Genomic DNA, 15,668 nt, shown 5'->3' on the forward strand with positions numbered 1-15,668 from the left:
TTAATAAAATCCTGATTTTAATTCCTCTGCATATATACCCAGAAGTGGGATTTCTGGATCATATGGTAGTTCTATTTTTTAATTTTTTGAGGAACATCTGTACTGTGTTATGTAGTGGCTGTACCAGTTGGCATTTCCACCAACAGTGCACACCCTCACCAACACTTGTTATCTCTTATCTTTTTAATAACCGTTCCAAACAAGTGTGACATTAATATCTCTTTGTGGTTTTGATTTGCATTTTCCTGATGAATAGTGATGTTGAGCATCTTTTCACGTATTTCTTGGCCATTTGTATTCCTTCTATGGAAAACTATTCAGTTTCTCTGCCAACTTTTAAATTGGATTTTTTTGCTGTTAAATTTAGTGATTTATTAAATTTGATTTAATATAGAAATGCAATTTTATGTAGTATAGAAATGCAACTGTTTTCTGTTTGTTGATTTTGTATCCTGCAACTTAATAGGTTTATTTGTTCTAACAGTTTTCTGATGGAGTCTTTAAGATTTTCTGTATGGAAGGTCATATCATCTGAAAAAAAAAAGTTTTACTTCTTCCTTTTCTATTTGGATACCTTTTATTTTTCTTGACTGATTGCTCTGGCTAGGACTTCTAGTATTATGTTGAATAGGCGTGATGAGAGTGTTTGTTGACTCTGGTCTTTCCTGATCTCAGAGAAAATCTTTTCAGCCTTACACTATTGAGTAATGTTGGCTGTGGGTGTTATATATGGCCTTTATTGTGTTGAGGTTTGTTCCTTCTATACCCAGTTTGTTTTAGAGTTTTTATCATAAATGAATACTGTATTGTGTCAGAAGCTTTTCCTGCACTTATTGAGAGGATCATGCAGTTTTTATCTTTTATTCTATTAATGTGGTGTATCACATTTATTTTTGCATCTTGAACCATCCTTGCATCACAGGACTAAATCCTGCTCTGTCATGGTATATGATCCTATTAATGCATCGTCGAATTTGATTTGCTAATATTTGTTGAGGATTTTTGCATCTATGTTCATCAGGAATATTGACCTTTTCTTGTGGCATTTTTTGTCTGGTTTTGGTATCAGGGTGGTACTGGCCTCATAAAATGTGTTTGGAAGACTTCCACACTCTTCCTTTTTTTGAAAGAGTTTGAGGAGGACTGGCATTAATTCTTAGAATGTTTGTTAGAAGTCACCAGTGAAGCCTTCTAGTCCTGGACTTTTGTTTGTTGGGAGGCTTTTAATTACTGATTCAAACTCCTTGCTAGTAATTGGTCAGTTTAGATTTTCCATTTCATCGTGATAAAGTATTACTAGGTTGTATGTTTCTAGGCATTTACTCATTTTTTTCCTAGGTTGTCCAATTTGTTGGCATATGATTGTTCATAGTAGTCTTTTATAACCCTTCGCATTTTTGTGGAATCAGTTGTAACATCTCTTTCGTTTCTGATTTTATTTTTTTGAGTTCTCTGTCTTTTTTTCTTGGTGAGTCTAGGTAAAGGTTTGTCAATTTTGTTTATTTTTTCAGAGAACCAGCTTTTAGTTTCATTGATCTTTTCTGTTGGCTTTTTAGTCTCTATTTCATTTATTTCTGCTCTAATCTTTATTATTTCCTTCCTACCACTAACTTTGGGCTTCATTTATTCTTCTTTTTTTTTTTCAAGTTCCTTGAGGTGTAAAGTTAGGTTGTTTATTTGAGATTTTTCTTGTTTCTTGAGGGTAGGTATTTATCACAGTGAACTTCTCTCTTAGAACTGCTTTTGCTGCATCCCATAAATTTTGGTATGTTACATTGCCTTTATCATTTGTTGCAAGAGAAGAAGAAAGGAATAGAGAGGAACTACAAAAACAGCTTGAAAACAATTAACAAAATGGCAATAAGCACATACCTATCAATAGTTACTTTAAATGTAAATTCACTAAGTTCTCTAATCAAAAGATACAGAATGGTCGAATGGGGAAATAAATAATAAATACATTCTGTATTGAATTCTTCACTACGGTCATTGTATTCTTGTTTCAAAATTTCTGTTTGGTTCTTTCTTTTGTTTTCTGTCTCTTTGTTGAACTTCTCATTTTGTTCTTGTATTTTTTTCCCTGATACATTAATCTTTTATATGTGTTCTCTTATAGCTCTCTGACCATCTGCAGAACAATTATTTTGAATTCTTTGTCAGGCAATTCCTGGATCTTCATTTCTTTGGGCCAGTTACTATAGGCTTACTGTATTCTTTGGTAGAGATATATTTCCCAAATTCTTCGTAATCCCTATTGCTTTGTTTTCCTGTTCATGCATTTGAAGAAGCTGTTACCCCTTCCAGACTTTATAGACTGAATTTGATAAGGGGAGGCCTTTCACCTGTGGGTGAGAGGACACTGGATCATGCTGTGACACTGGGTATAGTGATGCAGGGTGACAAATGTGGGGGCATGTGGCAGCTTGGGTCCATGTGGGCATGATGTGTCTTTAGCTCAGGCCACTGGGGTCCACACTGTTGACAACTGTGTGGTTCTTGATAAGCACTGTGGGGGATCTGCAGTAGTTCTAAGCAGTGCCTCTAGATTTGTCAGCTAGGGACCAAGGCAGGCTGTGGTAGAGGCCAGTCACAGGCACCCTTGTAGTGATGAGGGCCACTGCAGAGAGCAAGGATTGGGGCCAACTGTGGTCTCATTGGCTGAAGTGGAGTCCCTAGCCATCAGCTTCCTCTCCTATGGTTTTTTTACAGTCTCCCCACAGGTGTGCACACTGCATTGGAGGCTGGTGGTGGGCATTGGACAGGGGTATGCAATGCACAGCTTGGGGTGGCTAAGTTTAGGTGGGCATGCTGGTGCTGGCCAGTGACAGGAGGCAGGACCTAATCTGGGCCCACAAGAAGCTGTGGGGTGCCTTGGTTTTAGGTGGTGCTCACCGGTGGCTGCATATCCCTCCCTTCCGCCACATGCATGCTCATTGCAGTGGAGGCCAATGATGGCTGTCAGGCTAGTAGTGCACAGTTGGAGGGGCAATCCCTGAGCATGGGCACAGTGGTGGGGTTCAGTGTGGGTGGGTGGTGTTAGGCTGGTATCTTGCATTTGTGCAGCTGCATCAGCCCTAGTTGGCTGCACGTGTGGCTCCCTGGCTCTGCTGTGGGTGGGTAGGGATTCAGGTGGCTGGCGTCTTATACTCTCGCAGCTGTAGAGAGCTATAATGTATATATTCTCTCTCTCTTTCTCTTTCTGTATTTATTTATTTATTTATAAAAGAGCATATAGTGGCTAATAGTGTAGGTCTTGGTATTGGTGGGGGAAGGGTGCAGAGAGGGACTCAGGAAGTTGGCATCAGTGAACACAAACACAAATACCGGTGGGGGAAAAGCTGGCAACATCTGTGGGGGTCTACAGTGGCCTTTGGCTTCCTCGTTGGTGAAATTTGCTGAGTTTGTCTGAAGAGCAGGTCTCTGTGAATTGTGATCCCTCTGGCAGCTTGTCTGCTAATAATAGCTTCTGCTTTTATTCCTTGTTCCTAGCCAGCTCAGTACATCTCAGGTTTGCTGGTCTAGGTGGGGCGAAACCAAAGCAGGACCACTGTACGTTGCACTGTGAAGCTGGAGAAGCTGGTCAGTCACCCCACACTTCTTTTCTTGGCAAGAGGAACTCTTTCTAACTGGGAAGTTCCTTCTGAGCACTGAACAGTGCCAGTTTGGGGAATGGGATGATGCAGGCAAAATGGAGTTACCTTCCTTTTCTTCTAATGTGATTATTCTCAGTTTTGTTGTTCTTAAAACTTTGTAAGTGGACTATAGAGGTCTCCTAGATCTGGTTTTGTTCTTGGATAGCTGTTCAGACGTTGATTTTTATGGGACGATGGAGAAGCTGGGTTTTATCCCCAACTGACGGACAGTTTTTTCTTTCTTTCTTTAAATATGTCATCCCATTATCCACTGACTTTTATTATTTTTAATGAGAAGTGTGCCATATATCTTATCCTTTTGTCTCCTGTATGTACCCTATGGATGCTTTAAATTTTTTTCTCTTTATTGAAGATTCCCAGCTATTTAGTTTTGATATACCTTATGTAGTTTTTTGTTTTATCCTCTTCTTTTCCCCATCAGCCAAGGCCCTATATATTATGACAGGTTGTATCATCCATCCACCTGTGCCCATACTTGGCAGTGCCTCTAATACTCATCAGTCTCTGCCAGTCTAAGAAGGGCTTATCTCTCTGGAGTTAGTTGTTTAGATTCCTTTGCCCCTACATGTCTCTGATAAAGGTATAACTTCGTTTCTTTCCAGGTGAATAACCAATTATATCAGTATTATTTATTAAATAAACCACCCTTTTCCATCTAAAATTGAAATATCTCTTCTGTTACAGCTTGTTTTAAATATACCTGGATCTGTTTCTGTGCTCTGTTGTCTTGTATTACTTTTCTAGGCGTACATTGCTTTCAATCTATATTGTTTTCAGTATTTTTGTATTGTTTTAATATTTCTAATGCAAGTCCCTCCTCGTTAGTCTTACTTATTCAGAATGTTTTGGGCTCTTCATATATAACTGGTGGGATTATAAATTAACTTATGCTTTGGGAGCTAAAGAAAAATTTGGTCACCGTGTTCAGAGTGCGTTCACAATGCTGGGCCCCATATAGAAGTGGGGAGATGGCTTCCTTCTCTGCTGTGTGCCATACTTCATTACCTGGGTCACAAAGCATTTCTGCTTTGCTCCTGAGTCTCAAAGTCACTGCTAACCTGCTCTATCCATTCTTAGGCCTCACCATCATTTTTAGCCAAGAGGGCCTGAACACATTATGCAACAGAGGTGAACCCTGAACAGATACCATGCCGTTCTTTCTTTTTCTTTTTAGCCTCTCCTACCACCGTTGTATTTTCTTTGTACTTTTAAAACAAAATCTTCCAGACACTGATGTGATGAGACAGAGAAACAGTGTTATATACATCACCAGTTAATAATAAAGTCCTCCCTTTCATATTAGAGAAGGAAATACAATTGCTCCTCAGTAGAAGAGATCATTAAAGAAGGGAAAGGGGTATGCTCCAGCAGAATGGGTTAAAATAAAAGGACTGACAACACCTGGTGAGGATGTGGAGCACCTAATATCGTACATTGCTGGAGGATGTATAATTTAATACATCTGTTTTGGAAAATTGGATGACATTGTGTACTGGCCCTCAATATATATGTATTCTGTTTGTTAATAAGTCTGCTACTAAGTATATATACAGCAGAAAAAATGTTTGTCAAACAATGTGTACAGGTATGTTCATAACAATTTTATTTGTGATAGCCCTAAGATGGAAACGACTCTCATGTACATCAGTAGTAAAATGGGTTATAAAATATACTATATTAATACAGTGAAATACTATCCAGCAGTACAAACAAGGAATTACTGATAACACATACTATAACATGACTGAATCTCACTGATAAAACATTGACTGGAAGAAATCAAACACAAAGCACAGTATTATATGAATTTCAAAACCATATCTACTGTAAAGGAATAATAGTTAAACTATTGACATTTGTGATGGTTACTGCCTGGAAGGGAACATGAGGCAGCCTGTTTCAGTTCTGGAAATTTTTTTATATTTTCATTTTGGTTATGGTTATACAGGTGTATGTATATGTAAATTTTCATCAAGGAGTAACTTAAGATTTACGCATTTACTGTATATAATTATACCTTATACCTAAATACAAAACTAAAAATTGATTTAAAATTTAAAAAAAAATTTTTTTTATTGGTTTCCTGTGCTTTCCCCATCTCCCACCCCCAGAAAGACCCACAACAATTCTGCCTGGTAGTATGCTAAGTGAAATCACATTAAATTTTTCTAGCAATTTGGAAAGACTTTATTGATACAACACTAAACCTTTTTTTAAAAATTCAGTATATGAAACTTATTTAGGTCATTTTCTATATCGTGTAAGTTTTTTATAATTTTTATCATTAAAATTTATACAGTCTTTGAGTATGTTTTTAGATGATTTTCATTGTGAACAGCCTTCTCAATCTATTTATATTGCTTATATATTGCCAATATTAAAATTTTATTTTGTACATTTATCTTTTGTCAGTTGTCTTGTCAAATTTTTTAATTCATCTTTCAAGTCAGTTTGGTAGAGACTCAACTTTTCTTATCAACTATAGGAAAGGAGAATTGTGTTTACTAGTATTTTACTAATTTTTGCACAAACTAAAAACTTTTAAAATCTGTGTTGAATGCTTAGGGATGCATCCTTGCCTCATTCTGTTTTAGAGCTGAAAAGTGTTAAGGATTTCAACAACAAATATGTTGTAGTCTTTGTCTTTATGTTTCCCAGCATATCACATAACACTAGTTTTTCTAGACATTTTTTATTAAGCTTGGCCGCAGGATTTTTATCAGATACCTTTTTGAGATCTAGTGTTAAAATCATTTATTTTTCTTTACGTTGTTGATAAATTGAATTGTTTGAGTTCCTAATATTGAGTCATCCTTGTATTCCTGGGGAAAAATGCATTTTATTATATATGGTGTGTATTCTTTTTATGCTCTGCTGGGTTTTCTGATACTCAGAAAGCTTATATCTATGTATAAGTGAAGTTACTTTTTGTGTTATTTTTACAATATGGTTTGAATATTAGTATCTATAGTTGTTTAATAATTATTGGACTTCATATGACTGGTAAAGTCAGACTTATATTGTGCTCTATTTTGCACGAATTTCTGAAACCTAGTAATTTACCTTTGAATCGCCTTTCAACATGAGGGAATCTCTACTTTTATTTGGCTACAGAGAGATAATTTTAGGTAAGTAGTTTTCTTGTTTAAATAGATACACATGGAAAAACAGGAATTTTTTGAAAATTTATTTGCTATAATATAAATTTTTAAATTTTTAATTTTATGTTTTTTTCCCCCCACAGTCTGTGGTCGATGACTGGATTGAATCATATAAACAGGACAGGGACATCGCACTTCTGGATTTAATCAACTTTTTTATCCAGTGTTCAGGATGTCGAGGTACAGAATGTTGGAATAAATGATGTACATTAAGACTGTCAGTCCAGCAGTGTCAAATTTACTTTACCTTGTGTTAGTCATTTTATAATTCATCCTGGAATTATGTGCTCATCTTTTTCTGATAAAATTATTTTTATTTAAGTATATATATTTTTTTCTGGTTTGGTTTTACTCAACAGACTTCTGAATTTTTTAATATTTTGAAGGAAATCTGAAATTAATGAATTTATGAATTGGCTTTTTAGGTCATAAGATTTTATAATTAATATTTACTGATATTATTTGTATCTGTGCTCCATATTGTAAACTGTACTAGTTGCTAAAATTCATTATTTTGAATCCTCATGTTATAGATGAAATGCTTGAAGCTTAAATAATTCAAGGTAACATAAGTATGAAAATCAGTTTTCTTAAGTTTGCAGTCATTTGGAATCCATAGACAATTTGTTAAAAGTAAAGTTTTATTTTTATCATATTAATAGATAACTGATAGATACTTTTCTTCTCTAGAATAAATATTAACAGGTTAAATTGTACTATATGGGGAAAATCAGTTGGTAAACACCGTTCTTTACTTATTAATACAGAAAGAATGGTTGTCTTTTATTGAGATCACTGATCAAATTGATTTCTTGAAGGCTTTCTTATTTCTGACCAAGTTATCGCTCACCATATTGACATAAGAAGTTTTATCAAATATTTACAGAGTACCTAAGTTATACTAAGCACTGTTCCAAAGTATACAGATATTATCAAGACAGTCTCTGCCCCAGTATTGAGTACGTTTAATTTTTAAAGAAGGCTTTATCTCAAAGAAAAAGAGGGAAATATACCAATAGTTTACTAAAGTGCTCAGTGCCATGAAAGTAATAATAATAAAACTGGTTACAGTTTAATGACTAGTATGTGCCAAGCTGTGTGCTTTACATACATTAGCTCATTTAATATTGGTTTGACACTTCTATCAGTCAGATGTGATTTTTATTCTGTAGTTCAGGAAACTGAGAATACAGGGCTTAGATTAGTTTTTGGACATCATACAGTTTGTAAGTGCCAAATTCACGATTTAGATTCAGGCTTGTCTCAATCTGAAGTCTATATGTCTAACCAGAGGGTAGTGTGGGAATAACAAGGAGGAGCTTCTGATCCATCCTAGGCTGTGTGTTTCTGTGTATGTGTGAATGTGGGGATATTTGTAAGAAAATGCATCTCAGAGGAAGAAACTCTACCCTGGGACTGAGGTTGAGTAAGAGAAAATTAAGGAGGAGGAGAAAGGCCAAAGTTAACAGATTGTGTAAAAATTCCAGAAGACAAGAAAATACAGCACACTCCAGGACATAAAGAGAGTTTATGGCTGAATCCTAGAGCATAGAGACAGGTGAGGATTGGCAAGAGATTAGTTTATTAGAAGGAAAGTGAGTTTGTTAATTTTACAGTCTTAAAATGGGAAAGGCAAGCACTGAGTGATGTGCTTTACCTATGTTACCTTGTCTAAACTGTGAAGGGTCCTGTTAGATTGAGTTTTGATTTTAAAACAACTGGTAGTCTTAAAAAATTTTCCTTTTGTAATTCATTCCCATGGTTCAAAAAACCAAAAAAAAAAAAAAAGATATGTAAAGGAAAGAGCCTTTACCACTTCTTGCCTTCCTATCTATGTCCACAGAGTTAATTGCTCTTAACTACTTTGTTGTATATTCATCTGTCTATCTATATAAATAGGAAATATATGCTCTTTCTGCCCCTCCCCCCCCAAAAGATACTGGTGTATAGAGAGCTTTCTTGGTTTCCTTCCTTCCCTCCCTTCTCCCCTCCCCTCCCCTCCCTTCTTTTCCAGCATCATAGCATTCATTTCTTTGTGTGTATGTACAACAATTTATTTAACTAGTCTTCTGTTAACAGACCATTGCATTATCTGTAGTCTTTTGCTGTTACAATGAGTAATTTTGTGTGTACCTTATTTGCTCCTGGTGGAAGAATGTCTGTAGGTTAATATATTTGTAATTATATTAGATATTGCCAAATTTCCTGATATGGGAATTGTACCCATTTTTACTCCTATCAGTAATATATGAAAATGTCTGTTTCTTCTTGGTCTTTTCAACAAAGCGTTTTTATCAAATTTTTGTATTGCTCTTAGGAATGATTTAAAAATATGTCAGTATGATTTTTTAAAATTGAGGTGAAATTCACTTAAACAATTAACAACCATTTTAAAGTGGGCAGTTCAGTAGTTTTTAGCACATTAACAGTGTTGTGCAACCACCTCTCTCTAGTATCAAAACTTTTCTTTTTATCACCCCAGAAGAATACCTAATATTCATTACGTAGTCATTCCTCTTTCCCTTCTTCCCTGCAACCCTTGGCAATCACTGATCTGCTTTCTACTCCTATGGATTTGCCTGTTTTAGTCATTTTATGTAAAAGGAGTTGTCCAATATGTGACCTTTTGTTTCTGATGTCTTTCATTTAGCATAATGTCTTCAAGGTTTATCCAAGTAGTAGCATGTATTGATAGTTTATTTCATTTTATGTATATGTTACAATTTGTTTACCCATTCATCTGTCGATGGACATTGGGTTGTTTTCACGTTTTGGTTGCTGTGAATATTGCTGTGAACATTCATGGACAGATATCTGCTTGAGTACTTATTTTTTAAATCTTTGGTGTAAATACCTAGGAGTGAAATTGCTGGATCATGTGGTAATTCTATTTTAACTTTTTGAGGAACTGCCAAACTGTTTTCACAGCAGCTGCACCATTTTAAATTCCAGAAATGTATGAAGATTCTTATTTCTCCACATCCTCTAAAACACTTTTATTTTCCGATTTTTAAATTTTACTGACCTAGGGATTATGAAGTGGTTTCTTATTATGGTTTTGATTTGCATTTTCTTAACCACCAGTGATCTTGAGCATCTTTTCATGTACTTTTGGCAATTTGTATATCTTTTTTGAACAAATGTGTATTTGATCCTGTGCTTATTTTAAAATTAGATGGTTTTTATTTTGGTTGTGAGTTATTAGAGTTCTTTATACATTCTGAATATTAAATCCTTATCAGATATACAACATGCAACTGTTTATAACTTGCAACTATTGGCTTCCCGCTCTGTAGGTTGTTCTCTTCACTTTCTTAAAGATACTCTTTGATGAACAAAAGTTTTAAATTTTTATGAAGTCCAACTTACCTATTTTTTAATTTTTTTGCTCATGCTTGTGGTGTCAAATCTAAGAATCCATTGCAAATTCTAAGAGCCTGAAGATTTATCTCTATGTTTTCTTCTAATAGTTTTATCATTTTAGATCTTATATGTAGGTCATTGATCCATGGTTAATTTTTGTATTTGGATGATTTAATTTGTATTTCTCTTACAAGTGTGGCTTGAGAGCCATTTCTATTTCTTTTTCTTGAATTCTCTGTTCTTATCCCTTGCCACTTCCTTTCAGCTGTTTTCATAGTTCCTGAAAAAACAGTTGACAAAATGGATTTTAAAACATTTTAATAAAACAGACATAGATGCATATTTTCTTAATATGTTTAAGAGAGAAAACTTACTGTCTCTCACATCAGTGCAGTATAGTAAAAATCTAAAATAGACCCAAGTACCTGTGAAACTGTAGTAAGCAGATATTAAAACATATGAAAGAAGAGAACTACAAAATACAGCTACACCAAGATACCATTTTTGCCTATCAGATTGATAAAAATTAAAAGTCATAACAACACTCTGTTTTTTAGACTGTGAGGAAAGAGACACTATTACATTGTTTGTTGGAATACAAATTGATACAATTCTCATGGAAAGAAATTTGACATTATCTACCAAAATTACATATGTTTTTATCTTTTGACCTAGCCATCCTGTTTCTGGAATTTTGCCATGAAGATATACCTCCAGTTTTATGAAAACAAATTCACAGGGTTACTCAATACCATATTGTTTGTACTTGTAAAATATTGGAAACAACGTAAATGCTGAGATATAGGACAGTGATTTAATAAACTTTGGTACAACTTATACAATGGATTTTTTTGTCATTGCAAAAAATTATGAGGAAGATCTCTGTGGACTAATGCAGGGAGATTTTTCAGGATACATTTTTAAAGTGCAAAGTGCAAAAGAGTGTCTAAAAGTATTCGAGTTTTTTTTTAGAAGAAAGAAAGGGAAATAATAGAATATACACATGTATCTGGTCACTTGACCAAAAAAAAAAACAAAAAAAGATAAAGTGGAATGATTGGCTGCCCATTGGGTGTGTGTGTGTATGTAAATGAAGTGGAAAGCTTAGAGGGAATTGGGGTAAAGGGATGACACTTACTGGAATATACTTTTTGAATAGTCTTGACTTTGGAGTTATCTTCATGTTTTGCATACTCAGAAAGAAAAAAAAAGAAAAATCAATAAAGATGGAGGGAAAATCCTAAAACTGGATGCTATCAGAACAGATGAACCATGCCATGCCATAGCATAAATAACATAACCACACTGACGAGTGTAAAAAGTATAAACTAAAGTAAATTTTGAGCTCAGTGCTCACACTGTAAAACTAGTGGGGGAAAGTGAAGAACACAGTATTTACCTCCTCAAATTGTCTCCTTACAAGATATTTATTATGGGTAAAATGGTATTGATACTTTACCTGTACAGACTTGGTAGACATCACCATAAATAAATGATGGAAAGCAAACACTGCCAGTTATAGAACCAGTTAATAGCATGTACTTCGTGTTATGCACCTAGAAGAAGAACTCAACCTCACTTTTGTAGTATTCTTGCCAAAAGTTTAGAGTCTAAATCTACTCATGAGGAAACGTTGGATGAGCTCAAATTGAGATATATTTTTCACAATAACTATCCTGTACTCTTTAGAAGTGTCAGTATCATGAAATACAAAGAAATGACTCAGAGAACTGTTCCAGATTCGATACTAAAGGAACTGAATGCAGTGCACGATCTTAGATTTTTTTTTTGGTAAAAAGAACATTATTGAGACAAATACTGAAATCCGAAATCAGTTCTGTGGGTTAGAACATACATATTAAATTGTTAATTTCATCATTCTGATCATTGTACTGTAGTTGTATAACATTTTTGTTTTGGGGGGGAAATATACACAGGAGTATTGATGAATAAAGGGATATGTAAAGAGTGAAAGAAGGATAAAACAAATGTAAAATGTTTACATCAGAGATTTTGGTGATGGATATTCAGAAATCCCTTGTACTTTTCTTACAACTTTTCTGTAAAGTCTGGAAAGTAGAAAATGGAAGGAAAAAAAAAAGCCTTTTAACCCCAAAGCCAACATCATGCTCAAGGGAAACTAGTAGAGTCATTTGCACTGAAGTCAAACAAGGCAGGGATGTCCACTCTCACAACTCCTATTTAATATTGGCAATATAAGCTGACACATTTGGATAATAAAATGAAGTATGATTACTATTTAGGAGTAATATTGAAAGTTTAGAAATTTCAAGAGAAACTGTTTGCAAAACTAATAAAGGCAATATAATAATTCTGAAAGAGGGAGATCAAAATGGCAGAATATGAGGACGCTGAGCTCCCTTCCCCCCATAAACACCTCAGAAATACAGTACATGTGTACCTACTGTCGTTGAAACAAAGTGTAGGCTGGGAGAAAGGCTTTTCTATAACCAAGACTGTAAAGAAAGATCCACATGGAGTTGGATAGGAAGGGAGGAGAAATGATCAGGTCTGGACTTGCACCCTAGTGAGGAGAGGATGTCAGAAGCTCGGGGATCCTCCTTGGGGAATGAGAGGTTTGAACCACATACTGGTCTAGACCTGGTTCTGACCTGGCCTTACTTCTGAACAGGGCAAGTGTGGTCCAGGACTGGATGGCTTCACAGGGGAATTCTACCAAACATATGAAGAATAGCTACTACCTATCCTCAAACTTTTCCAAAAAATTGAAGAGGAGGGAACGTTCCCAAATTCATTCTACGAGGCCACTATCACACAGATACCAAAACTAGACAAAGACTACAAATAAAAAAAAAAAAGAAATTACAGACCAATGTCTCTGATGAATATAGCTGCAGAAAACCTCAAGAAAATATTAGTAAACCAAATTCAGCAATATATAAAAAGGACCATACACAATGATCAAGTTGGGTTTAATATAGGGGACCCAAGGATGGTTCAACATTCGTAAATCAATCAGTGTGATACGCCATATTCACAAAAAGAAGAATAAAAATCACACAATCATTTCAATTGACAAAATTCAACATTCATTCGTGATAAAAACTCTCATCAAAGTGGGTATAGAGGAAACATGGCAACATAATAAAGTCTGTTTATGACAAACTCACAGCTAACATCATACTCAGTAGTGGAAACCTGAAAGCTTTTCATCTAAAATCAGAAATAAGACAAGTTATGCTCACTCTCACCCCTTCTATTTAACATAGTATTGGAAGTCTTAGCCACAGCAATCAGAGAAGAAAAAGAAATAAAGGAATCCAGATTTGAAGGGAAGAAATAAAACTGTCACTATTTGCAGATGATATGATACTATATATGGAAAACCCTGAAGTCTCCACCAAAATATTGTTAGAACTAATAAATGAATTTAGTAACATTGTAGGATACAAGATTAATATACAGATATCTGATGCTTTTCTAAACACTAGTAATGAACTGTCAGAGAAGACAAAACAATTCCATTTAAAATCTCATTGAAAAGAATAAAATACCTAGGAATAAACTTAACCAAGGAGGTGGAAAATCTATACTCATAAAACATTGTTGAAGGAAACTAAAGATGATACAAAAAAACAGATACCCCATGTTCATAGATTGAAAGAATAAATATTGTTAAAATGTCCGTAATACTCAAAGCTATCTACAGATTTAATAGAATCCATATGAAAATACCCATGACGATTTTTACAGAACAAGAATAATTCTAAAAAGTATATGGAACCACAGAAGACCTTTAATGGCCAAGGCAATCTTGATTAAAAAGATTAAAGCTGGAGGAATCTTGCTCCCTGATTTCAGACTATGCTACAAAGCTATGGTAATCAAAACAGTATGGTACTGGCACAAAAACAGATCACTGGAACAGAATAGAAACCAGAAAGAAACCGACCCACATGTGGTCAATTAATGTACAAAAAGGAAGCAAGAATATATAATAGGAAAAAGACAGTCTCTTCAAAAAGTAGTGCTGGGAAAACTGGACAGCTACATGAAAAAGAATCAAACTGGACTGCTTTCTCACACCATATACAGAAACAAACTCAAAATGGATTAAACACTTATATGTTAAGACCTGAAACCATAAAACTTCTGGAAGAAGTCACAGTCCTCTCTTTGACATCAGTCTTAGTAATATTTTTGTGGATGTTTCTCTTCAGGCAAGGGAAACAAAAGCAAAAATAAACAAATGGGACTACATCAAATTTAAAAGCTTTTGCACAGCAAAGGAAACTGTCAACAAAATGAAAAGGACGCCTACTGAATGGGAGAAATATTTGCAAACAATATATTTGACAAGGGGTTAATATCCAAAATACATAAAGAACTCATAAAACTCAACATCAAAGAAACAAACAGTCCAATTAAAAATGGACAGAGGACCTGAGTAGGCATGTTTGCAAAGAAGACTTACAGATGGCCAACAGCCACATGAAAAGATGCTCAGCATCACTACTCATCATGGAAATGCAAACCAAAAGCACAGTGAGGTATCACTGAACACCTGTCAGAATGGCTATCATTAAAAAGACCCACATCCGTGGGAATGTACTTTGGTGTAGCCATTATGGAAAACTGTATGCAGGTTCTTCAAAAAAATGAAAATAGAACTACCATATGACTTAGCAATTCTACTCCTAGGTATATGTCCAAAGAAAATGAAAACACTATTTTGAAAAGATATATGTACCCCAGTGTTCATAGCAGCATTATTTACAATGGCCAAGATATGGAAGCAACCTAAGTGTCCAATAATAGAGGAATGGATAAAGAAGATGTGGTATATATACACAGTGGAATATTACTGAGTCATAAAAAAGAATGAAATTTTGCCATTTGCAAGAACATGGATGGAACCAGGATTTATTTTGTCTAGTGAAATCATTCAGATGGAGACAGAACTATTCTATGTTATCACTGACATATGGACTCTAAAAAATAAATGAATAAATATAACAAAACAAACTGACTCATAGAGAACAAACTCAAGTTTACTAGTTGGAAGAGGGGTGGGGGAGGGGCAAAATAGGGGTAGGAGGAAACTACTATGTATAAAATAGATAAGATGCAACAGCATATTGTACAGCACAGGGAGTATAGCTAATATTTTATAACTTTAAATCCATAAAAATATTAAATCACAATGTTGTACACTTGAAAGTAATATAATATTGTAAACTACTATACTTTAATAAAAGTGTTACAAAACAATAAAGTAATTTGGTAAGTTATTGAGATGGAGATACTATAGATGAGTTAGTATGTTTGTTTTTTATTAGAATAGGCAGTTAGAAGAGGTGGAATAAAAGATCTTTTTAAGGGGCTTCCCTGTGGCGCAGTGGTTAAGAATCCGCCTGCCAATGCAGGGGACATGGGTTCGAGCCCTGGTCCGGGAAGATCCCATGTGCCGCGGAGCAACTAAGCCCATGCACCACAACTACTGAGCCTG

At 34.9% G+C, this 15,668-nt stretch overlaps 1 protein-coding gene across 3 annotated transcripts in view; it reads left to right on the forward strand.

Annotated features, from left to right (window-relative positions):
* Positions 1-15,668, forward strand: part of STAG1 (STAG1 cohesin complex component) — a gene marked incomplete at its 3' end in the record, with an annotated part of 436,193 nt that overhangs the window by 182,198 nt on the left and 238,327 nt on the right. For all 3 annotated transcript variants that reach the window (XM_082393421.1, XM_082393420.1, XM_082393419.1), the window contains one exon: positions 6,898-6,994. In XM_082393421.1, coding sequence (XP_082249547.1) covers positions 6,898-6,994 — 97 coding nt within the window. The remainder of the gene's footprint in view (positions 1-6,897; positions 6,995-15,668) is intronic.

This window comes from Balaenoptera borealis (assembly GCF_965194805.1).
Source record: "Balaenoptera borealis genome assembly, chromosome: 5".
Lineage (NCBI taxonomy): Eukaryota > Metazoa > Chordata > Mammalia > Artiodactyla > Balaenopteridae > Balaenoptera > Balaenoptera borealis.